The sequence below is a fragment of the Rhineura floridana genome, chromosome 5, assembly GCF_030035675.1.
Source record: "Rhineura floridana isolate rRhiFlo1 chromosome 5, rRhiFlo1.hap2, whole genome shotgun sequence".
NCBI lineage: Eukaryota > Metazoa > Chordata > Lepidosauria > Squamata > Rhineuridae > Rhineura > Rhineura floridana.
In genome coordinates, this window is record NC_084484.1 from 24077886 (window position 1) to 24104179 (window position 26294).

At 41.7% G+C, this 26294-nt stretch overlaps 1 protein-coding gene across 12 annotated transcripts in view; it reads right to left on the reverse strand.

Moving 5' to 3' along the window:
• Positions 1-4541: 4541 nt before the first annotated feature.
• Positions 4542-26294, reverse strand: part of KLF12 (KLF transcription factor 12) — a 302241-nt gene continuing 280488 nt past the window's right edge. For 10 of the 12 annotated variants that reach the window (XM_061629982.1, XM_061629993.1, XM_061629990.1 and 7 more), the window contains 2 exons: positions 18336-18425; positions 4542-13656 (listed from right to left, as the gene is read on the reverse strand). In XM_061629982.1, coding sequence (XP_061485966.1) covers positions 13475-13656; positions 18336-18425 — 272 coding nt within the window. In that variant the 3' untranslated portion in view covers positions 4542-13474. The remainder of the gene's footprint in view (positions 13657-18335; positions 18426-26294) is intronic. The other 2 variants (XM_061629992.1, XM_061629994.1) reach the window with 1 other exon arrangement.

Below are 26294 nucleotides of genomic sequence, written 5' to 3' on the forward strand. Positions count from 1 at the left end.
TGGAAATATTACAATTACAGCTCAAAAGTAATGTAATTACTCCTCATTCTATTACAATCAAAATGTAAAGAAATTACCTACTTGTTCCTCAAAAAAGTAATAAATTACAGTAATTTGTTTTTCCTAACGAATTACTTCCAAGCTCTGATATTACCACACTGAGCTTCTCAAAGGGTAGTTTTGGAAAACACTGGATGCCAAATATACAATGCTCAAGTAGCCAGCTGTTAGTTCTGCTCAACCTTTTTGCTCCTTCTACTTTTTCTGGTTCATTACCCTGCCCCCCAATTTCCCCTTGTTTTCCAGCTTTATAGCTTCCTTCTTTATCAGATTATAAATGCGTTTCCACAACAATTGTTTTATTGGCCTGTATGGATGGTGTTCCGGTGCTTGAATGCAATATTACAATAGTATCACTGTCCTCTTTTTGTGCTTCTGGTGTGATATCTGAAGCAGTCACCCATATAGGTCCCATTTGAAGAGATGTGTGAGGTCAAAATGGCTGTCCAGCTCACACAAGTTGTCAGGTTGAAAGTCACACCAGAAGTATATACACACAGAGGCGACATTAGCTAACCGAGTGTCCCATAACATCTAAAACTGGCCTCTTGTCAAGAAAATATGTTCGAGCCTTTCTAAATACATTGATCACTATTTGATCTCCATGGGTGGTTTGTGAATGCCAGAAAATGCTTGGCTTCTGTCTCCACAAGCCTAGCTTGTGGGGCTTCCTGAGACAAAAGGAAGCAATACAATATTTTTCTCCATCTTGATTGCCAGTGATCAAAATAAAGGATAGTTGACCAATTCTGGGCAGGACAACTGGGCTTAAGGTGGGAAATGTGCTTGTCCTCCTGTTAGCATCTGCTTGCATAACCGCCTTAATCAGAATGTCTAGCTCTCACTTGAAGAACTATAGCCCTAATTGAGAAATTGTTGTGCATAACTGTGTGGAGAGAAATGTGCAACTCTATGGTCAAGGAAGCAGCCCTATTGGGGTCCCCATGGGATGCCTGCTCTCCAAATGCGAACAAGTTTCCCATTCAGAAATGGAATATGTAAGTATAAGTTTGCTTGCTGTATATGATTTTAGGGAAACACTAGAGTGGCCTAGATGCCCATGTTAATCTGAACCTAAGCTTTTGAAAAGACCGGTTGTCAGCTGGTAATATTTGCTTTAGAAATGCTGCAGACTGGTCGATATAGAGCAGTATCTTTGCAGCTTATTTACCATGTCCGTAAGGTCTTTTGATGTAGAACATCCAAACCAGGTCTGTCTCCGCATCTGAGAGGACCATCAGCATATTGTCCTCTGGTGGCCCCTTCCTACATTAGTGGGACTGCAGATTTAGCTAGTGGCAAGCCACCATTTATATTTCCCACAATGCCCCTTACATAATGTGGGAAGCCTAAATGGTGATGGCCCCCAGTGGGGGTTGCCAGTTAAATTTCCCACAATGTCTCACAGCAATGTTTTATCAAGGGCATTGGGAATTTTAAATGGAAGTTCACAGACCCAACCACTTGGCACAGGGGGCCAGGGCACAGGGTGGTGGTGGTCGGTGCCAGTGGGCCGTTAGGGTGCTGGGGTCCCAGTAGCAGCCTGAAGGTGTGGGTGCTGTTGTTGCTGGGCCCAATCAGAACTTTCCACTTTTTACGTCTACTTTCAGTGCACGACAATGATGCAAATTCTCCACAATCTGCAAGATCCAAATCTGCACCAGCGTTTCTTCAAATAAGAAAATCTTTTTTTTAAAGCCACCATTTATAGAAAAGGTTTTGTTTTTTAAAAAGCTTTCATTTTGAGACAGTTCAGAGCAGTCCAGAGTAATAATTAGGGGTGGGGGCTGTTCCATACAAAATGCTTTATTTATCCTTCATGCCTCCATTCAGATATTTATACCAATGCATACATTTAAAGGTTTAAACTCTATTTCAATTCACAGCTCAATTCATAGGAAAGTTGAATACATAAAAGCAATGCACCAACAGAATTATGTCTGAGACACCATTAAAAACGTTAACACTTGTTCATGAAGTCCTTGTCCTCTGATGGGGTTTCTTTAGGGGGAACTCCCTTTACAATTATGATCGGGCAAACAAAACAAGAAATCACAATTTTACAGTAAAGAAGAGGAAAAGCTCTGAGTATATTTACAATAGATACACTATACATAAATACAAGAACACCACATACATAATCATTAATCAACTTATAACATAGGTGTTGCTTAACCGCTACGTAGCATATAGATGCACTGGAAGGAAACTACGTGGAAATTAAATGCCTTAAAAAGGGGCAGGGGGATACGTTTGCATTTAAAACCATTTGAAATGAAGCAAAATGGAAGTATGGTTTGCTTGCTACCACTGGGATACCTAAATACTTTTTGGGGTGCTTTTGGGTATACGGACACTCGGGTCACTGGCTAATGTCTGCCATAGCTTGTATCAAGAAAGAGAAGTGACTGGTGCTCTGCAGCTATACACTCTGGGATGGAGCTGGCCTTCTAATTTGCTCAGAGGGTATCACTTCATCAGAGTCTGCCTCTTCTCATTCTCAGGCAACCAGTTCCCCACTCCTCCCCTTTGCTTTTGCCTTAACAAGAATCAGCAAACACAAACTGTCCAGCATTTTACTGATTCTTTTGATGTACCATTTGCAATACCATTTGCCTCCCCTCCTCTTTGTAGCAAGCAGCAGAGACGCGTGAAAGGGATGTTTGGGGTATGGTTATTTTCTTAAAACAGCGGAGGATGGTGGCTCCAATGTCAGTGGGGCAGTGAATCTGCTCCGGGTTTTAGCCCAAAAATTTTCAAGTGCACCTTGGAGAGCTCCTTGAAAATTTGGAATAAAACCCAGAATGGATTCATTGCCCCGCTGTCATTGGTGCCATCGGCCTCTGCTGCTTAAAAAGGAGGAGTCGCCAAAAAAAAAAAAAGGTATCTGCACAGAAATAATGATGTAGGACCAGCCTGCACAACTTGTGACCCACTCAGCTGAATATAATTCACCGTCTATGCCATGAAGTCTGTGCTTAACCTCTCTATCCTATTCTTGAGGTCACATGCAGGCATCAGAAAGCAGGAATTGTACAGAACCCCCCGGTAAGCCATCACAGAGAGCTGGTGGCCTGTGTTCGGACAGATGGGTCCACAAGTTGCACGGCTTTTGATCGTGTTCCCAACTCAAGAGTAAATCTGGGCTCAGCAAGGAATGCTAGAGTATACTTTCATGTACTCCCCCTCCCCACAATCCACTGAGACGCTTTTCTTTGTCATCCCGTAGGAAGCTGCCTTAGCCTGAGTCAGACGCATTGGTCCATCAAGCTCCGAACTATCTACACTGACTGGGTTTCAGAGACGAGCCTCTCCCAGCTCTACCGCCAGAGCCCAGGGATTGAACCTGGGACTTTCTACATGCAAGGCAGAGGCTCTACCACAGAGCGGTGGCCTTTCCCCTATCCCCATTCATTTCAACGAGGATTTGGTAGGACAGCTTCCTCTGAGTGCATACTGAATTGCCTCCACAGCCGAATCCTTCAGGAAATGCTACTGTATACTGAGGGGAAAGTGAGGTAAGCCGAGAGGCACCAATGATTCAGTCTCTTTGCTTGTGTTCATTTATCGGCCCTCTCTGACTAACCCTTGTTTATGCAAACAAATCAGAGGCTGAAATTAATTAAAGGATGATCATGAAACACTGCATGGTTAATGTACCAGTGAAATTATACAATAGAAAGTCAAGTATATTTAGGAAATGGGCATTTTTAAAGCCTGTGTTGATCATGTATTTTAAGATTTTTAAAAAAATAAAGGATAAACCAGGAATTGTTGACCATTATTTAAATACCTCTCCGTTTTCCAGCTATCTTTCTTGCTAGTTCTAAGACAAACCCCAGTTTGAAAAAAAGCAATCTGCTCTATCAGTCCATTCACTGCGACCATTTCTTGCCATTCTACAGTCCTCCTAGAAAAAGGGTATTGCTCAACTGGTTCAAAGGGAGGTATTCTCATCAGTGTTAATCAAAAGAGGCCACGCAGATGAACCCAAAAGTGAGCGCTCACCCATGACTAGCTCAACCATCCACATCATCCTGCTGAGGAGAAAAGAGAATTTGACTACACATCAGCTGCTAATGTGGTTGGATATTAGGCAAAATCGGTACGGGCTTCATTTTGGCAGTTACTTCTATTGAGAAAATGCGTGTCAGTGGTTGCCTGAAATGACAATATTAGTCCTCGTGGCTGCTTTATTACTCAACATTCTAAAAACATCAACTTTTTTTTTTTTTTGGCAGGGGCATGAGAGAACAGAAATGCTATATATCTACAACAGAATGACCTGATGCTATTGTGGAACCTTTTCTAAGTCACCTGTAAATTTATTTCCTTCTTCTAGGCCTATGGAAATCCCATCCACATTGGGCAGAATGGGTAAATTGAACACAGAAGAGAGTAGACAAATGGCACTTGGTGATTTGCTGTGTTGCATTCGCATGAACTCCCTCCTCCCACCCCCCACCCCCCACCCCCATTGAAAACAGAATTGTGTAACAATTCAATTGCAGTTTATTGCTATGTAAAAAGTATAGGGAACATCCCCATCTGCTCTAATGTTCATAGACAGGCACTTTTCAAATTGTTTCACCTCTAGAGATTTATTTGTAGTGATTCTTACAGAAAGCATCTGATCATTATCGCATTCTTTCTTTTGGCATTCACCTGCCAAGGACATTTTCTGCAATGTGAAGGAGTGGGTCCAAAGCTCCCCCTGCACCAACTGCCTCATCCTTGGGATTGTATACAAGTGGAGGCTGACGGATGTGCTCTTGCTTTTTTGAGGAGAATCTGGTCATACAGATGGAGCACTTCCATCATATTTTATCTTAATTATGGAAGGAAGGGAGGGACTCACTTCACCTCACAAAGAGGATCCTTGGTAAGTGTGCGAACCAGCTCAGAATCATTTTGATCTACAAATATATCTGAAAGGTTAAATTCTGCTGGAATCAGGTAAGAAGGACTACCTGTTTTAGTTGTGCAGATGCATTCTGCTGAAAAGGTACAGGAGGAAAACCAGAAGAATAACAATTAATGAAAAGTCTACCATATTAAACAATAGAAATAATGCCTCCTTGCATGTGTGATTCCACCCCCACTCCCCTAGTTAGCTGATCAAAACTATGGGCCATATCTCACAACAAATCAAGACCTTGCTTGAGGCCACTTCACACATGACTGATTTCCAGGGTGGAGAATGTCTGCTCCTTTATAATGTATAAAGAGCAGAAACAGCCTCTTTCTTCTTCTGGCCAGATTATGGGCACTAGAAAGTCATCACGTGCCCTGGCTTCGAAACCGGTGTCAATGGAGTGAAGCCATCCATGCCACTATCAAATACATTATGGGATTATGTGCATTGACTTTCCATTGGCTTCCCAACAGGTGTCACTGGAGTAAAGACACCCATACCACCATTAAACACCTTATGGGATACCTCATTTTGCCACCATGTAAATAGATTGGTATTGTTACTCCAGTTAATTGGAAGCAGCAAGATGTGAAGTGACCTATTATGTCCTCCATCTGCAAGTCCTGATGATTTCTTTATCCTGCTAAAAGCTTAAAAGGTTTACTGTTCATAAAAATCGCCAGAAAATCTGGCAGCTGAAGATCATGATCCAAAGAGAGGCATTGAGCGTATTCAAGGGCTTGCAGTTTGTTTTTTTAAGAAAAACAATTTACTTTTCAACTCCCCTTCCCTGTCCCCATGCCATGTTAGAGATTGTTAGTGAAACATGGGTCAGTTTCAAAAGTGGTTTACCATGCATCATGGCAGGGCTGCTGCTTGAGAAACCCAAAATGTTCCTTGGGCACATGAAACCAGTTCCACAGGCCTCTGGATACTGGCCAATGGTATTTTCATTTTGGTTCCCCCATTCCACCCCAACTTGCAGAAAGTCAAAGTGACTCCACTGTCCATATTGACACAGTATCAGGTAATCACAAAGCCAAGCAACCAGAGTGCATGATACATCAGGGACTTGCTTTGACAAACTTGATCATTCTTTCTCACCTCTTAAAAATGGTTAGTTGTATTATGAAGGCTTTGCAATGCATTTTCTGAGCACATTTTTGGTGATGACAACTAAAAGCTCGTTTCAAAAACATCCTTCATTTCAATTATTTACATCCTGTGAAAAACTGTGAGCTTGAAAATACTTCTTCACTATCACATAATATATTACAGAATATTGAAACTGTTACAAGTACAGTAAAATACCTTCAATTCTATTTTCTTTTCTTTCTTTTTTGTTGTAAAGAAGCAGTATCCATATAATTGAGGTTCATACTAAAAAACGGTGTTGGTACTGCAATCGGTTTGATGTCAGCATATTTCAAAGTACCAATGGGCATGATTTGTTGAGTACACATTGCACGGTTACGGGTTTTTTTTTTTAAAAATGAAACTGTGAAAATATAGCAGTTTAAGTTTATACATCTTCATCTATAAAACACAGGCAAAGGCATAATACAGTTATACAAGCTGGTTTCCTAATAAGGTAAAATTGTTTTAGCCTAAAGAAAAGCTATTTCCAACTCTTTTTTTTAATTCTTGAAAGCATTATTAAATCTTATTTCAGATCACACACATGCACATAGTTAGCCATGTGCACTTGTGTGGGGACATGTAGGTGAGTTCATGAGACAAAAGGACGTTGATGGCAACTTATGCTTAGCTTACAGTATTTTCCATGTGAAAATAAAAAGGGGCAAAAAAATCAATGTTTTAAAAACTTATACACTAATACATTTTGATGTACCTTTTTTAAAACAAAAACCCCATATCCCCCAAACCTGAAAGGGCTACTGATTTTTATTTGCCATTGAGGAATTTATCTGTTATCAAAGACACCCTTGTACAAAGATACATTTGCATGGAACGGCGTATTGCTTCAATGCTGTTTTGGGAAGGTATGACACATAAGAAGTTCCCAAGTATTAATAATGGATACATCTGATCAAGGAAAGTAAAATTGATATGGCATCTAAAGCAAAACCAATTACTCAGCAATAACCTAAACAGATTATTTCATCCAAGTCAACATAATCAACAAGGTACAGTGTAAGGAGTAACTGCCTCTTTATTCCCTGTTTGAACTGACATTGCAAAGGGGCTGCTTTCAAAGTGCTTGATAGTTTCATTTTTTAAAAAATAAATGAATTAAAAGAGAAGATGATGTGCTAAGGATCACTACATTGCCCTATAATATGCTGGGCTAGGTTAGCTTGGATGCTGTCAGTTTACCACAAAATAGATTTTCTCACGTGGGAGGTTGCCCAAGCAACAATGCATGTGATGCTCACAAAAGGCCAGTTCACACAATCGCCTGGAGGAGCGGGCATGCACATTCCCTTCTACCATGAATACGAGGGGGAAAGAAGTTCATGAACTGGACCTAAGTGGGAACAGATGCACTGCATAGAAGAACCCACATCATATCACCTCTTCTGCTATGTGTATCAGAACCTTGGTTATTTATTAGCTCAAATTTAAGCATTTTTGGTGCCACTTTGATTTCTGTTGGAGGCAGTTCTGGGTCACTGCAGCTCTCCCATCAGAATCAATGGGGCTTAAATGTGGTTAATTTTGGCAGTACCATCTTCAGTGAAAGGGAACGCAAGCTGGTCCATATTCAGTGAAAATACTGTCAGATTCTATCTAACATGATACAATATACGGTTTTCCACATTAGTCTGAGCGAGTTATTGCTCCAAAGATAGGGCACAATTGCATGGGTGTGCCATCTTCATAATCAGGGAGCTTTTTTTTGCATGTATAATTTATATGGCAAAATTTTACAGCGAATGTATCAAAAAGTGAACATTTCTGAAATTCCAAAGTTTTACTTCTGAACGTACATCCAGTTTTACCTGAAATAGTTTTACAAGTGTAGCTCTACATGTTTTTGAATTCACTTTTCCAGCAGAGTAACAGTGTAACTGCAACATAAGAAAGAGAACTTTCCCCTTTACAGTTTTAACGAACAGATCACTGGAGAAGGGATGACTTCATTCCTAATGGAATCATTTTCTAGTGGCAAGCTACTTTTAACAGCAGCGCTAAAAACAAAAACACCTCCACACTTTCTTTTGTGAAGGCCATTCTCTTGCCTTTGAACATGGTTCAAAACATACATTGCTTGTGTACTGAGACAAAGGGCCCTTCCAGATGTACCATTTGCAGAGCTATAGCTGCTGCCCCATCGGGGGGATGCTCCCACATACTGTTGTTATTCATCACTGTTCCGGAACATTACAGTCATCACACCACTTTTTTTCTATTGCAAAAAATTCCAATGTTTGCGAAAGAATTGGAATGGTTCTGCAATATTTTAATTTGTTTTGTGCAATTTCCTGCATGTTGTGTAGTGTTTGGGATGTGCTATTTGAGCGACTTTTGGGTTGCACCTTTCTTCCTTCATTGGCTTTTTGGCAGGAGATTAGCTCAGGCCAAAACAGTGAACCCAAGCAGTTCCTGCTGTCTAATCTCCTAATCTCTCCCATGAGCAGAATTCCAGGCTATCAGGTGTTACATTAAAAAAAAAGACCCCAAAGGCAACAGGCAATCAAATACCAAAAAAATCCCATAAAACACAACAACCATGAGAGGGCTATCAGTACCCTGTATGCATGCTCATAACTCCAGCTTTTATGGGTTGAAGGAACAAGAGGTGTGAGTAGAGCCACATAAGTTTTCTCATTTCAAAAGCCATCCTGCCATTGGTGCCGCTGGGAAAATGTGCAATCACTGCCCCCAAAACAGCAATGAGCAAGTGTTGGTGTGGATGGTCTGCTACTACTTTGCTCCAAAAAACATTGGAACAAACGGCAGCTATAAACGGTACGTCTGGAAGGGCCTTGGGTTGCATTTAATCGCAGGAAAGTCCCAATACTGAAATGTATTGAACTATAAGACTATATCAGTTGGTAATAAAATGGGATGCTAGAGAGATAACCCTGACATGGAAATGTATAAACCTAATGAGAAAAACAAAAAGTCGTTACAGTATTAAATTTAGCTAACTCCTTCCTTCCTAAGGTGTCCACTATAAATATACTCCTCCTTGCTGTCGTAACTGCATATGACGAGGAAAGCCATTATGTCATTCAACATAAGCTTTGCCTTTCTAGCTCAGTCCGAGTGCTCTCCACTCTAGCATCTTGTTTACAATAGAAACTCACAAGCAGGGCATAACAGTGAACCTCAGTATACTGCGCTGGATCATGTAGGTTCCATTTAGCCAGCATGTCTAATAGCTACTGATAAAACTAGCTTCTATGAGTTGTTTCTTGCATGCTTTGATGTTCTGCCTATTCATAAGGAGTGAAGAAACAAAGAGCTATGGAAAAACCAAGATCACATTCCACACAATCCTATTTCCTTAGATTTCTGTGACAGCTGATTGCACAGCAGGGAAAATGAATAGTGAAGGCTGCTTATTATTTAGTTAAAGACTAGCCTATATTATATTAACGCTTAAATTGTGGCCCTGCCATTTAATATGCACATGCTGTTTAAAAACTGATGTGTGATTGTTACTTTTGAGTTGTTTTTGTTCAGACCAATTTAATTTTTAAAAAAAATATCTTACTGTTTATTAGTGATTAATTAAACAGAAGCTCGTTCAGGGTATGATACAATTAGGTTAACATGAAGGTCTGGCAACATCCTTTCCTAGTGAAATACTTTGTGAAACAATCCTCCTGCTGACATTCCAGCTCTTCCGGGATTGCCTGTAATCCTGGGTGATCGCACAAGAGCTCGTGGAAGGGGCGGGGCATGCCTGGGCCTTTAAAGACCTCAGTCTTGCTGCCATTGTCCTCTTTCTTCACACACCCGATTCCCCACCCACCGACCCTCTCTTGGTTTTAGTGCATCACTGAGCTTTTCTTAAATGGGTCACTGGGGCTGGATAGAAATCCTCTCAATCAAATTGGCTCTTGGTTGAGTAGGGGTTTCCCCCCTATCCCTCAGTGAATGCTTCTTCAATTGTTAGGCGGCCATGTGCTTCTGTCACAATTTGAGGCGGAAATGGCATTGGGCAGGATCAAACATAAGGGGACCACCATAAAGGGTCTAATGGGGTATGGACAGGCCACGCCCCTAGCCTCATACAGCACACCCCCACCCACCGCCACTGGTTGCCCAGTGGGATCCCAAGCGCATTTGTCTTGCACATTTGTCTAACGCTGGCCAACACCCCAAGGCAGCTTCCCAACTGGTGGTTGGGTGACGAGCATTCCCTTAGCAAGGGCTGTTGGAATGGAAGAGGATTATCCCCCTACTGCCATGCCAACCCTGCTTACTTGCTGTAATCAATAAAGTTGCAGCCTGTTTTCATGGTTTGCTGTTTTATTTCAACCATAAATCATGGTTTGCTGTTTTATTTCAACCATAAATCATGGTTTGCTGTTTTATTTCCTGGGGCTGGGGGGGGGGCTGCATCCTGTGTCTGGATGGGAAGCCCCTGTACCTATTGGGCTACCTTGCACAATGAGAACCCCTGGATCTTTAGGCATCAGTTAAGCAAAGCTGAAATACAAAATCTCTTGTCCCATTCAGTCCATACTAACAAATTTAAAACTGCTTTGTGAAAAAAACAAAACCACCTCATCTAGGAATTCCCCTCATTCTGTAAACAAGTTGTCATGCTGAAATTTGTCCTTCAAATGGTATAGTGAAGGGCTGGCTGATTTTGTCAGCACCAAGAGCTGACTTGCAAATGTCGGGAATGATCCAGCCACAGTTAAGCTCTGTTAATCCCAATTAATGTATATAGGAGCTTCAGCACAAGCTTCACTATCCCCATGGAAATCAATGGAATTTAAAAGTGCATAGATCTGGCTGCCTGCTGCCCATCGAGTTTGCAGATAGCTCCAAAGGGTTTGCATTCTGTGTCTATCCTGCTTGGTATAACTTGTATACACTTGTAGAAAATGTGTGCAATTGCTGTGGGCACAGGGCCAGAGGTGGCGGACAGAGTGATCTTTGATTCTGTGCTTTTTGTGTTATTTCATCTTCAAGAAACCACTCGTAGTATGTTAGGATATATGACACATCCCGTCGCCAGCTGAGTATTTTAGACATCTGAGGTGTCCAAGAGCTGCAGTATGACTAATTCCTAAGAAAGCCATTAATATTCCGCATTAGAAATAGGTTAACAATTATAGGACTGTGCAGGGATTACTTAGAATCTTCCTTTGTTTCAAAGGTCTGGCTTGAATTCTTCAGATAGCCTGTAACCCAGGGAGCCCGTTCTTACATGCTTTTTATGATTTATAATTTGTTGATCCAACTTCTAATCACACTTTCCTATCCTCTAGCTACCAAACGTTTCCAGCCAAAGATGATTAAGCTATGTGTCAATGGCCAGCCATTTGGAAATGGGACATGCAGTGTAGTGCCCTGCTGCATTGTAATGATCACTTTTACGTGCCCTGCTGCACTGTGACGATATACCATGCGCATTAGCACATATTTGCTTACACTGGTACATGCACTTCCCTTGGTCCTTTCAACTAAAAATCACATGGCAGGACTGTGAGGTGCTAAATGCATGTATTGCCGGTGTGATGGATGTGCAGGTGGGCTGCCTCTCCCTCTTCATAAGCTATTTCCAAATGGCGAACCGTGTAAACATATGGTTTCTAGTATATAAGCAAACATCTTAAAGAATATTTTAAGCCAGAGTGTGAAAAGTCAGGGACTGTGGCCCACCAAATGCTTAATTTGTTGTTGTTGCAGCCTGTCTCGTCTGTTATATATGGGATGATAGGTGGAAAAGGAAGCTCTAACTCTCATTACCTTCAAACAACATGATCACAGCAACAAGAGACCTACATTGTTGGCATTTAGTTTCTTTGGGAACTTTTGGGCAAAAGCTGTCCATGATAGCTACTTTCTTCCAGAACAAAATGTTACTGGGATCAGTGCATGCCATCTGTCAAAATTGCTCCTTGATATACATAGAGCAGTTCTTTGGCTCCAGTCACTCTTCACACATTTTTGGAATGCCTACCCATTCTGGCCACTCTGTCTCAACCCAGCACAACTTAGTCATGACCAAGTTTTGCTGAAATGAGACTAGTCACAACAAACATCTGCTTTTAATAGGACTTAGTCACAATTACTTTTTCCGAACTGAGGCTCTATGTTTAGGAAACAGCAAGACCTCATGAAATCAGCTTAAAGTAGCTCATTCTTCACTGTTCCTGTTGATGCATTCAATTCCTTTTTCAGGAACAGCGGTTCTTAAGAGGCTACAACTCTAAGCACATTTAGACTGAAAGTAAGTTTCTCAAGCAGGACAGAAGCTCGTTTTACACATGCATGTTCAGCATGGTGACTGCAGCATCAACTTGATGGACCTGCATGTGTGAATGAGCCATTGCAGAGCAAACACCGCCAATCAAAAGGTTTTATCACATTGCTTCCCACACTTGCTGTGCAATGGGGTCAGTTCACACATTCAGTTATGAGTCAACACTTGTTGAGCTAGAAAGTGATGAGAGATGAAGCGATGTACATGTATGTTTCAACATTCCTTATTTTCAAGGAATGTTATGTTGGTTTAGGGATGGTGGGTCTAACATATTTTTTCTGTTGTGGAACCAGGATGTTACATTTTAATCATCTCTTCCTATGATAAGTTAAGCAAACAGATGTAAAGACAGTTATTTCACACTGAAATGTTACTGATGCCTGTTTTATAGATTCCAACAAAAACTGAAAGAGATTTTTTTTAAAACAAGGATTTTTTTAAAATATCGGTGGCCTCTAGAGTCTGGTGTAATGACAAAGGGGTAAATATGTAAAAAATACCACCATCTTTATTGCATAAGCGTGCTGAGCAATCCTTTTGCTTCAAAGAGCTTCATTTTTATCCTTCCTCTTCCCAGTCTGTGTAGCTGGCTTTGTTGATTGTTGATTACTCAACAATCGAGTGTGGTGATATTTTGCAGTGTTTTGATAGTAATTTTAAAAAAGGAGAAAGAGGCGAAGAGGAGGTCCGGAGGGCTTGTTCTTTTCAAATATTGATGATATCCGGTCTTTGTAACAGCAGTAACTCTTCAGGAGAAAAAAGTGTGACAGATGAGAAAAAGGTACAAGCCATAAATACTTTTAAAAGGACACAGGTAGAAAATAATGCCCGCTCTTGTAGCATTTAGGCTATCATCTCCCAGCTGAAGGGGATAACTTTGCCCATGCTGGAAAGCCGACTTCAGATGGGAGAGGGAACAGTGGCACTACAGTTCCTGCTTCTTTGTGTGTACGGGACAACATGGAATGCCCCCTTTTGTGCTAACGCCATCAAAACGGGATTCAGCCCTGCTGAATGCACCGCAGTGAAAAGAGACCCAGCTCTCGGTACTTCCATTTTTTTTTGTTTTGACAATGTAGCCTCTTTCAGACAAGCATGTGCCTTCGGCGGTGCAATGCCAAGTGATCTGAACGGGAAAAGCTCCGGTCACAGTCTGCACACTTGAACGGCTTCACTCCTGTGTGTTTGCGGTAGTGCCTCGTCAGTTCGTCTGAACGAGCAAACTTCCAGGTGCAGCCCTCCCAGGTACACTTGTATGGTTTCTCTCCTAGGAGACAAGGGGGAAAAAGGGCATCATCATATTGGGTTCAGAGACCTTGTTAAGCCGTCTAGAACAGACAGAGCAAAAAGATATTACAACTTCATGTGACGTTACCAATCAGCTGCCTGCCAAACCTTCTGAGAATTTTTATTACTAAGTTTTTAATTTTAGAGTTCAAAACCCTAAGTAGTCTTGAACTGGGAACCTAAGGAATATCTGGGCGTGGGGGTGTCAGCCTGTGCACCACTACACAAGTCTGGCTAAAGGAGATCCATCATACCAGCAAGGAATATTCTATACACCAGGGATGGGGAACCTGTTGCCCTTCAGATGCTATTGGACTCCAGCTCCCACTGGCCCCAGCCAACAAAGCCCATGGCCAAGGATGATGGGAGTTTTAGTCCAACAAGATCTGGAGGGCCACAGGATGGCCACCCCTTTTTTACACCAATAGGCGAGGTAGTACTTCTGACCCCTAACAAAGGCTCCTGTTTCAAGTTGTGGCCTCGTCTGACCTACCAGGTGAATGTTCTCCTTTGCGACAGACCTCCTTTGCCTTAATCGTTCTTTCCCTTTCTTGCCACCCTCTGTTTTAAACCAAACAGAAGTTGGGCTGACAACAACTTTATATTCCACATGTCTTCCAAGCCACCACAGTACTCCAGCCAAAAGGAGCACAAGAGTTCTATCATTAGCATTACCTAATTCAGGCAATGGAATACGCAACAGTTGCTTCTGAGTATGCCTGGTTTAGTGGAGGCATCCCAGACTGAAATGGTCACAATATACTAAAAGCAACAACGGTGAAGACTGTGGCATTGCTGTGTATCTTCCCCACCCCCATAATGGCCATATGCTAACAGACGGTTGAAGGATTTTTATTGGTATCTGTATGGCCATGGCACTGGGTCCCAGGAATTTGGCAGCTGGCAGACAATGGGCATGAACTGAGCAACAGGTGGCCGGGTTATCGCTAAAGACGTGCTTTGAAATGCACTGTGACATACCCTCACCACAAACAGCTGGCCAGCAATGCAACACAAATGCACCAATATCTCATCTGACTTGGAAGAAGGTCCATAGCCAGAATCCTGGTGCTGGTAGATCCCTAAGGGGACCCTACAGAGGCAGCAACTCAGTCAACAGGAAAACGCAGAAATCTAAATGCAAGCCATCTGATACTAATTATTAATTCATTTCATTACATTTTTTGAAAATATGAAATGCCAATTGCCCATCCATTTGTTCTTAAGCTAGGCCTGTATATGCCAAGGTCCCACCAAGCTGTCACCAACCTAGGAAACCACTTGACAAGAAAGGGAAGTACAGGAATTGTGCCCTGTTCTTTTTTCATTAGTCAATACATGTAAGTGAAGAAAATTAAGAAAATTATCATTGTTTTTCTTGCTTGTCAACTATTCCAACCCTTTTCATTAATTGGGTAGAATGATGGAAGGCAGCAGAAGTTTACTTCTTACTGATCACATGTTCTCTCTAAGCACCATCTGCCTCTCTAATCCAGCCTTCTCCAACCTGGTGTCTTTCAGATGTTGCTGGAATCAGACTGCCATCAGCCACAGCCCACGATCAGGGATGATGGGAGATGTAGTCCAAAACATCTGGAGGGCACCAGGTTTGGGAAGACTGATCTAATCTACATAGCCTGCATCATAAGAACATAAGAAGAGCCCAAATAGAGCCGTCCATCTATTCCAGCATCCTGTTTCCACCCTCCAGGAAGCGCACCAGCAACACTTCAGTTGTGTGTTCCCCAGCAATGGGATTTAGAAAGACACAGTTCCTGTACGTGGAGCTTCCATAGATACCTGTTACTGGACCTACTATCCTTGAATATGTCCAAACCCCTTTTAAAGACACCCAGCTTTAAAGTGATCACTACGTCTTTTGAGAGTGAATTCCAAATATTAGCCGTTCCTTATGTGAAGAAGTACTTTCCCCCCTCTGTCCAGAATCCACTGCCTATCTATTTCATTACATGAACCCGGCACCTTCTAGAAAGTGGCCAAGATGTGCAATAACAAAATTGCACGAGTCCTCTCATTTCAACCACACAACAACAGGTAGGGTTACATTAGTAGGGATGATTTATTATCTGAGTGTCATGCCTCTGAACACAGAATCTGAACTGGGCCCCAGCTCAACACCCTATCTGCTATACATTGTTTTAAGTGTAAGGGCTTGAGACTTAAGTAAGCCCAACACTGAGGGAAAGGGCAGACTCCCTCCCAAGGATTCGTCTTGTTTGGCAGGTCTGTTTTTTTTTTCATGACGGAGAAAGGGAGAGGCAGGATCTGCAACCAAAAGAACAAAAGGAGAAGCAGAGTCTAAAGTTGGTGCTGGATACTAGTAATTTATTATTGCAAATCAATTGCCCAATGCTTTTCAATAGAAATAGAGCTGGCATAGTACACTAAGAATACACAATGACCTTTTACCCTGAGGAAGAGTTTGCGTGTAACAATAAATTACTACTTTTGAACACCAGCTTGAAGCTCTGCCTCGCCTGTTGTTCTCCCCCCACCCCCCCGGATGTCATGGCCACAATCCAAAACCTCGCTTTTGTTTCCAGCACATGGGATTCACAGCATTTGCATCTGTGCTGGATTGTGGCCCAAACATTTTCGTGTTCTATCCCTAGGAGTTTACCCCATGGCCACGACTCCTGCAACCTTAATGTTCCCTGGACAGAACTTTCCCATTTCTTTGTAATGTCCCACACAGAAATTTTTCCACTGGCAGATGCAGAAGGGTCTAAAACCAGGTGTTGTCTTCCCTCCTCCAACAACCCCCTCCAGATTCTTATACTTTGGGTTACAATTGTTTTGTATTGATTTGCTGCATGTGCTTCGTATTGCCGCCTTGAGAATATGAATGGAAAGGTGGACTACATCTTTAGTGATGTATGAAATAAACCCACCAAGATAAGCAGGGTGTGATAGGCACTATGTTCTATTGTTCTACTTTATTTTAAATCTGCCCTTCCTCTAAGAAGCTTGAGGGTTACATAAAAGGTGTGCATGTTCCCTCATGATCCACTTTATTAACTACTGTTAAGTGATATGTCTGCCACCTCTTCCATGGTTCTCCCACACCAATTCAGGGTGATGTAAATGCTTCAATCCACATAGCTACATTAAGAGCACATCACACAACTCCTTGAGAAACCTGGGCTTATTGAGTTTAGGAGTAGATCTTTTTTTTGTTTTGTTTTGATTGATCGAAATGAGAATTAACATTCCCCCACTCATTGACTAATTAGTATACTGCACCCCAAAGCATTTGATGGCTTGAGCTCTACTTTTCAATGCACTTTGAGTAGAAAAAGTTGAAGATTAGGTAAAGATAGCTATAAATGGCAACCAGAGGATAACTTATAATAAGCCATAATTTGCAGGTTTGACTCTAACCCAAAGATGATCTTAGTCATTTTTCAGCAGCTATTTTTAATACAAATATTTAACATTTTCCTCAAACAACCCTTGAACATGCCCACATGCTGAACTCCCCATTAATTACTGTTGTGAAATGATTTTTCACCACACCCATCTTCTCAGGACCCAATGGAGCAAAACAAAGATTATACTTCAAACATGACCTTAGGTCTCAACGAAATACAATTAAAGTGCATGGCCACCTCAACGGCCAAATTAAATTGAAAAGGCAAATCCTTCATACCATTTATGCTTCCATCCATTTGGTGAGTGGGATGAGAGTATTTAGCTAATAGTCAGGCAGGTGACTAACTATAGGCTGGGTTGTGCCCAAAATACACAGTATTTGGACAATAAAAGTATTTTAATTTAAAGTGAAAATATAACCTTAATTGACATAACCTCCTAGGGTGTATGCATACAGGGATTTGGCATTCTGTCTATGGAGTGGGACAAAGAGATAGAACAGCTGCTGTTTCTCCTTTGTTGATGGGTGGAGAGTGCTCCTAGCCCTTGGAAAGGATCTCAGACCCCTTTCCCAGGTGACCTGGGAGCTGCTTTTACTATTTATTTATTTCAGAAAACACTAAAACATAAACATATATAAAAACTCACATTTTTTTTAATCTTGTGTTTCTCCTTATCATTTAAGACACTCAATCGAAGCATTTACAGTAGTGATGGGCTCTGTTTCTGCAATAATTGGATTTGCCATCGAATTTTGAAGTAGCAACTCTGCACACCTGGTTTCTCATTCATTCTTCATTTTTTCCAGTTCTTTTCTTTAAATTCACTTTGAAATCATTGACTGTGTGAGTGATACTTTTATTGATCTACTTTGTATATGAGCTCTTCAAATGTGTATTCCCTTTCACTGATGTCAGTGAAGTGTTGATTGTAACTGACAGACAAAAAGCAGTAGGGGGGAATGAGGTGTTGATTGTAAGCAGCAGCAGGGAAGACACTGACTTCATTATCTGCCTTAATCTGCTCTGCAGTGCACTTGAAAAGGAATGTAAACAGGCAATCATTACAGAGTTCAGAATAAAGATTGATACCAGTGAAGACTTGTGAATAAATAGCAATTATAATATCAATAATTCTCTGCAAAGCAATATATATTAGAGAAGACCAGAAAAATGAAAAGATATCAGAGGAAAAAGGAATTGGACCACCAGGGGGCCACACTTAAAACGTAAAAAATGAAAGATTCCATCCCTAATTTACACATACCTGTGTACACATACCTAGTACTCCAGGTTTGTGTTTTTTGGGGTGGTGGTGGATTGCTTGTATTCAATCCTTGTCCTGATATTCTCTTTCCTAAAATTTAATATAATAATAAGATTCAAGCTTATTATTACAGCATTTCATCTCCCTTTCTTACTTTAGTGGATACTTCTACTTCCTTTCATTTTTGGTCCATCTTTGCTGCTTATGTCAAGTGAAACACTGACCTCATTCGCATATAACATTTGCATGACTGAGCAAATGTGAGGATACCCAGAAAGAGATGGTGGCCACTTTGCTCTTCCACTGGTGATTGTGGTGCTGCACAAAGCCCTGGTTTGGCTATGTTGTTTGAACTGAGCCATTATCTGCTACTTCCTACTTTCTTTTGTTAACTTAATAGTATTTCAGGATCTCACATTATCTATGACCACAACATGTGGTAAATCATTTTAAGCTGCTTTGGGCACAATGTTGTGGAAAGTGGCATGCAAATAAACCATGGACAATGATGAACTATTTCTTGCCCATACTGGAATGTAGGAGCTTGGAAGCATCCCTTGTTACAATTGTTTCTCATACAAATGTTGCCACTTCCAGAAACAGGGGCAGTGGTGGCCTGGCACAGGCCTTCTCATGCTGCTTCACAAGTGTGGGAAGCAGACACAGTGCAGCAATTACCATATCTTTAGCATCATATAAAAAGACAGTGTGATCAGTAGCACTAGAAAATCTTTAAGGGGTGTGTGTGTGAAAAAACAAAAATGTTTTCAGTATTTCTCAGAGAAGGAGCCCAAGCATGTGCAGGTGTGCCTCCCACAAAAGCAGTAAACTGAGTCCTTAAGATCAATGGGATGGGGTCTGCTTGCAGTCCCCACAAGAATCCACAGTATTGGGATATGTGACAGAGCCTTCTCTGTGGTGGCATTCCTGTTTTTGGAATGCCTTTCCAGTGCATACAGTGTTTGTCCTCCTCACTTTATAAGTTTAAAAGACTTTTTTTACTCAGGCTTTTACAAACTGAGGTTAGGTTGTTTTATTACCTAAAAGCTGCAGATTGTTTTGAGGGGGTTGTTTAACGGTTCTGATTTTTAGATATTTATACAACGAGAGTGGCTGTATACTATAGTCAGCATGGATTTTTCGCATTCTACAATGTTAAATTGAAAATGCCCCCATGCCATTCTGATGCTTCCGGTAAGCTCATTTCAAAACAAAACCTTACAAAACTTAGTCCTGAACTCAGAAACACTTGCTTAACAAACCTCTATGTTTTCATGGCAATACACAAAATGGTCAGAGAGAATAGAGAGTTCAAAGTGTAAAAAGAGGAAAAAACAACCAGACCCCTGTTGGACTTTTTTCTCTCAGAGTTCTCATAACCTGTGGAAATTAATTAAAAATCAGCCATGTTCTCAGAGTACCTGGAATCCTATTACTGCCCCATACTCTGACCTTCATCTTCTGTAGTTTAAAAGTTAAAAAAATGCCTGGCTGACTTTTAATTAATTTAAGAAATTTAGCACTGAACTGAATGATAAGGCTGGGTATGCTCAGTAAGAACCAACTGTCAGTGTTCTAAAAGCCAGGGTCACAGCTGCTGGGCTTGGCTAATCAGGGGGCCACACTCACACCAGACCTTTATTTCACTTTAGACAGTCATGGCTTCCACCAAAGAATCCTGGGAAGTATAGTTCGTGAAGGGTGCTGAGTGGAGACTCCTATTCCACTGACAGAACTCCAGTAGCCAGAGTGGTTTAACAGTCAGCCACTCTGACTGACGTTCTGTGAGGGGAACAGGGCATCTCCTAGCAACTCTCAGCACCCTTCACGAACTACAGTTCCCAGGATTCTTTGGGAGATGCCATGACTGTGTAAAGTGAAATAAAGGTCTGGTGTGGATGTGGCCAGGGACAGTTTTGGTTTAAATTTGGGTGGGAGGCTACATGTGCCTGCTGTAGAATAAAATGGTGAGGGGAACCCTGAAAAAGAATGACACTGTTCACAATGTTTTCCTTTTGGAAAGGAAAGGGGCTTCCCCTCTGCCCAGTGCCCACCTACCCAATCTCCTCCCCTCCCCTTCCTGCCAACTCCTCCCCCCACCCCTTCCCCAGGTCAGTTTCACCTATCCTAAGCATGATTGCACAGGAGTAAATCCTACTAATGTAAAAAAGCATGCAAATTGTCAAACCTGCCCTCCTCTCCTCCTCCCTCTTGCCCCTTCCCTCTCCCTTCCTTCATCCCTCCCTTCCCATCCCCTTCCAACACCCTCCTTTCCCCTCCCCCTCCCCTCCTCCTCCACCCCATGGTCAGCTTTAGCTATCCTAGGACTACAGCCTGGGAGACCAGGGTTCAAATCTTCACACAGCCATGAAGCTCACTGGGTGACCCTGGGCCACTGCCTCTCAGCCTCAGAGGAAGGCAATGGTAAACCACCTCTGAATACCGCTTACCATGAAAACCCTATTCAAAGGGTTGCCATAAGTCGGAATCGACTTGAAGGCAGTCCATTTCATTTTCAAGCATGATTGCAAAAGAGTAAATCCCATTGAACTCAATAAGTATGCAAATGATCAAAGCTGCCAAAATGTTATCAAATTCTTCCAAGCTACACAGCAAGTGGATTGGACTGTGAAAGACCAACCCAAATTGTGTTTGCATTTTGACAAATTTGTAGGGCAGTCCAATATCTCAGAGAGGAGGTCAGGTCTCCTGCTCCCCTGGTGCATTCACTAGAGCTGCCCAATTTCCCTGCTTTTTAAAGTTTGATAAAAAATATCTGTTGGCTATAGGTACATTCTTAAACCACAAGGTTTTTTGCCTATTAGTGAATTCATTGTGTTTTTGTACCTTATTATACATCACCCCAGACTTCCTTGGGAGGAAGGTAGATTCAGAAATATAACTAATGAATCAGACTGCATCTAGGTGTGAATTTCCTTATTGAGGACAATAGAAATCAGTGATGTTGCACTATTTATTTCTAGCAGCTTTGTTACCCAGGTGTTCTGAGAAACCAAAAAATATGTGCAGTTTTGAAATCAGTCACTAAAATCAGTGCAGTTTGGAAAGTTTAAGTCTGCCATGTTGATTTAAAATAGCATCCAACTGTACCCCAATATAGATGAAAACCTGCTCCTTAATTTCAGAAACCATCATGCAAAATTTGGTTGAGATATCAGAAGAGGTGTCCAAATACACAGCTAGCAGACAACCCCCCCCCTAAATATATAGATGCGCTTCCCACTCTGAAGAAAATACAAAGGTTATGTCAAACTGGTTCTTATCTGAAGTGTGAAGATGAGAAAAACTTAAAAGATGAGTTAAGTTTTTAACTTCACACACAGACAATGTTGTGTTCATGGAGGCAGCTCCTCATTACAATGTTATGCGAAGAGGACTCCCATGTGGTTCGGACAACTTCACCTATGTTGTCACAAACCTATAAAAGGAGGGTATGTGGTTAAAATAGCCAAACTCACATAGAGAGCAATTGTGGATTTACAACTGCAATGCCTACATGCAGTTGCAAATTCAAGTTGAAATCACACTGCTGTTAGCATATATCAGAGGCCACCAACCATCACCCATGTGTGCCATGGCGCCACAAAGGCCTTCAGCTCCTAGAATCTGAGTTTTTTTTTTTTTAAATAAGTCTCTAGCCCTCCTAGAAAGTCAGTTATAGAGCAAAATGTGCAGGTGCCCTTCTAAGTGATTTCTGTGAAATGAACAGCCTGGCTACTCTGGCCTGTCAGTGTTATTAGCCAATGAGTGAAGTCAGAGCTGTGACTGACAAGTGAGTTGTTTAGACTCTAGACAATAGAAATCCTTGGGGTCCTAAAGAGCTGCTGTTTTCCCCTCCCTTTTAGTGCACTTTTCCTGCTTCTGTCTTTATCAGTCCTTGGAATCTCCATAGTTTGCCCTTTCCCCAAACAGCAAGGATACATCTTTCAAGCGCTGGGTTTGCTTGAGATGAGGTAGTGCCTAGCAGTTATTTTCTGCAAATACTACTACACAATAAGTGTGGGTGAATGTGAAAGAATCCCCTTCCACCAAAAAGGCAAAACTGAAAACTTTGCAAAAAGGCTTCAGCATGTCTCCTGTTCTGCAGGAGCTATAGACCAGGCACTCGTTAAAAATTCACTGCATAGTTAATTTACAGTACAATGGTCTGTAATACATGTCTACTCAGAATTAAGTCTCTTTGTCTTTAATGGGGCTTACTTCCAGGTAAGAGGAAGACATTCAGCATGTCAAGCCTTTTCTAGTATGGAGATACAATTATGGGAAAAGGTTCATCATGACTACTCTCTAGTTTTGTGTTATGCCATGCCTCCATGGCAGCCATTTTGTGACTGGTACCCCTGGCACTCTCTCAAAATTTGAAATGTTCCCTCCGGTTCAGAAAGGTTGGCGACCCCTGACATACACGAACTTCATCAAAGCAAGGCAGCAGATGGCACATACTGAGTCAGAAATTCATCAGCAATTACTGTATCCTAAGTCGCTTGGTCTCATGAGAACCTTTTGATTAAATATACTTTAAGTATTCAAATATGTGATATAAGTAAATGGGCTTAGTCATCGTATCTGTTTGGGGAAGCTACTGAACTTAAAGTTTGTAGAACCATAGTAATAGCAAGCTATGCAAATAAATGCTCCTGTTAGCACATCTACATTGAGCAAGCACTTGGGAACTATATGTTCTAAGAACAGAATGGCATCTTCACCATCCATTATAGCTGAATTTCAGGCAAAGTCCCAGAAGTTGCAACTATGGTTATTTCCCTTGTTCTAACACTGACTCATAAGAACCTTGGGCAAGTTATGAAATAATGTCTAATAAATCAGGAAATTTAAGGAAGAATATACATCCCTGTGTTATTCTTCTGGTGGGAAAAGAGTCACTCCTACCTTCAGGACTAGTTCTCTTCCCAGTCACTTCTTTCCTCAAGTTACTTTCCCCCCATTTCCTCACACACTGCCTGTCTGCAAACAATACTGACCAATGATGAATAGGTCTCTAAAGCTGTGCTGAGGATGCTGAAGGAGGAGATGTAAATCCAGCCTTCATCAATCTGGTGTCCTCCAGATGCTTTGGACTAGAACACCAAAACATCTGGAGAGCCTCGGATTGGCAAAGGCTATTCTAATCAACAGTTGGGAGAACTCATGGACAGAATACTTGTGGACCTAGCACATAATATTTCTCAGCAAGGCTGGTCCAAGACAGTTTGTTGCACCAAGAGGCTAGTGTGAGAGATGTGCTCCAGAATCCCTTGCACCATCACAGTAGAAGCTGCAGCACAATCCTTGGAGCTTACATAGCTTCCTTGGCTGCCTCACCTGCAGAAGATGAAAAGGAGAAACAGAGCTGTGTGTCATCAGCATACTGATGAAAACGCACTCCAAAACTCCATATGACCCCATTCAATAGTTTCATGTAGATGTTAAACAACATGGGGGACAGAACCGATCCTATAGGAACCCGTATTGGAGAACCCATGGAGCTGAGCAATGCACTCAAGAACCATCTCTAGAGCTGGCCATCCAAGTAGGAATGGAACTGCTACAATGCAGTGTCTCCAACACCAGTACAAGCAGCTATCAAAAGAAATGTCACCACGGTATCTTCCAGCATTTGAAGACTATTCAATAAACAAGTCTAAAAACACTCATGTCCCAAGAGCCCTTCTAAGCAGAAAGATTTAAGCAACTGGCAGAATGCCATTAAAAAGGCAAGTCTCCCTTGGAAGGGATTTCCAGAGTCTGAGCACAGCCACTGAGAAAGCCCTCTCTCTGGTCCCAACTAAATGTACTTCTCAGCATGTCAAAGTACACAGGAGAGCCCAGTAGGTAGGCAAGCTTGAAAGAGGGAAGGTGGTCCTTCAGATATTCTGGTCCCAAACTGTGAAGGGCTTTAAAGGTCATCAACAGCACTTTGAATTGGCCATGGGAACAAATTGGAAGTCAGTAAAGTTGCTTCAATAAAAGAGCCACATGATCCCATACGTGGCTCCTGTTATGTAGTTTCTGGACATATTCCCCATTGGAGAACGTGTTGCAGTAATCCAGGCATTTACTTTGCCAATATCAGGATACTTGCAATTTGATAAGCGTCACAAGCAGAATATAGGGGTTCCTTCCTACCCTGAAAACTTTACAACCTAATTAGACAGTGGGGGAGACCAAGGGGAAGACAAAGAGAGAAGAGGAAACGAAAACAAAATTCACAGTCTAACAAAGTTCACAGACGTACGACTCAGAAGTTAGCTCTGCCACTGTGAAAGTAATAATCTGTGAAATCTAGAACCTCTTTATCTAGAGGCTGAGAGTACAGTATTGGGAAAACCACTTCAGCTGAATATATCTTAAACATACCTAGGAGGTTTCACAGCTTTATCCTGAACCCAATCCATGTGTCATTTACACCTTGGGGATATCTGCACTACGCATTCATAGGAGGTTTATAACTGATATTGCTTCTGACATAGAATCCTGGGAACTGTAGATCTGTGAAGGTGCTATAAGGATTCTGTTAGAAGTCCCAAGCCTACAGTTGAGTTTGAAGGGGAGATGGAATAAATATTATCAGGTAAATATTATCAGATGGTAGTACAGATATGTGCTTACTGTTCCAGTTCCTTCAGCCCATGACTAATCTTCCTACAGTTTTAAGGACCAAAATGATTTTGGCAGTTGTGTGAAGGGACTAAGTATTAAAGTTCTAATCCGTGACAAATGATATAGAAGTGTAAGCTTTACTAGGGAAACAGAAAGGAAAACACGGAACTTAGACAACAAAATGTCCAGAATCGACTTCCCACTCTGCTTGCACAGCTATACCTTTGAAAACAGGGGGACACATGTTCATTGGGCTACAATGCAAATTTTAATCATGCAGCCATTTTAACTATCCAAGAGTCTTATAGTCCACTTTTAAGGCAGAGGTGCCAAAACTGGCTGTTTGTTCAGACACTAAAAAAGTAAAGGTGTCCCCGCACTTATAGTACAAGTCGTTTCCGACTCTTAGGGTGATGTCTTGCGACGTTTACTAGGCAGACCGTATATATGGGGTGGGATTGCCAGTTCCTTCCCTGGCCTTTCTTTACCCCCCAGCATATGCCGGGTACTCATTTTACCAACCACAGATGGATGGAAGGCTGAGTGGACCTCGACCCCTTTTACCGGTGATTTGACTTCCTCCTTCCGTTGGAATCGAACTCCGGCCGTGAGCAGAGCTTTGGCTGCGTTACCACCGCTTACCACTCTGCGCCACGGAGGGTCTTTCAGACACTAAGTTGCCAGCATATATCTTCGGCCAAAACCCTCTGCTTATAGCCTGAATACCAATAAACTGTTTCAGAGAGTTTCCTATTGAGAAAGACCGATCATTTCTACTGATAGTGAGCTTACCTAGAAAGCTACTCACACTGACATAATTGTTCTCAGTAAAAATAAATACTGACATCTATCCAATTACGACACTTTCCTTTCTGAGGAATCTAAAACTGAGAATTCATTGAATGAAAGTTATTTCCACCTGCTTGTCATCCAGGAAAAAAAGCATTACACAAATATTCATTCCATTCACCAGTCAGATGAAGAAAAAAAAGGATGAAACATAATAATGTGAAAAAGACAACCGACCACCCTTCAGAGCTGAAGGTGGGATAAAGGAGACATCTTTGTGGTGCTAGAATCATAGAATAGTAGAGCTGGAAGGGGTCTTGGGTCCAACCTCCTGCTCAATGTGGGAATCCATCTTAAAGCATACTTGATAGCCGCCTGTCCAGCTGCCTCTTGAAGGCCTCCAGTGTCGGAGAGCCCACCATCTCCCTAGGTAATTGGTTCCACTGTCGTCTTGCTCTCTCTCTCTCTCTCAAATGGCTAGAGGCAAAAATAGTTAACATATTTAGAGCAAACTATTTGAAGAAAACAGGCTCATCAAGACATTATGAT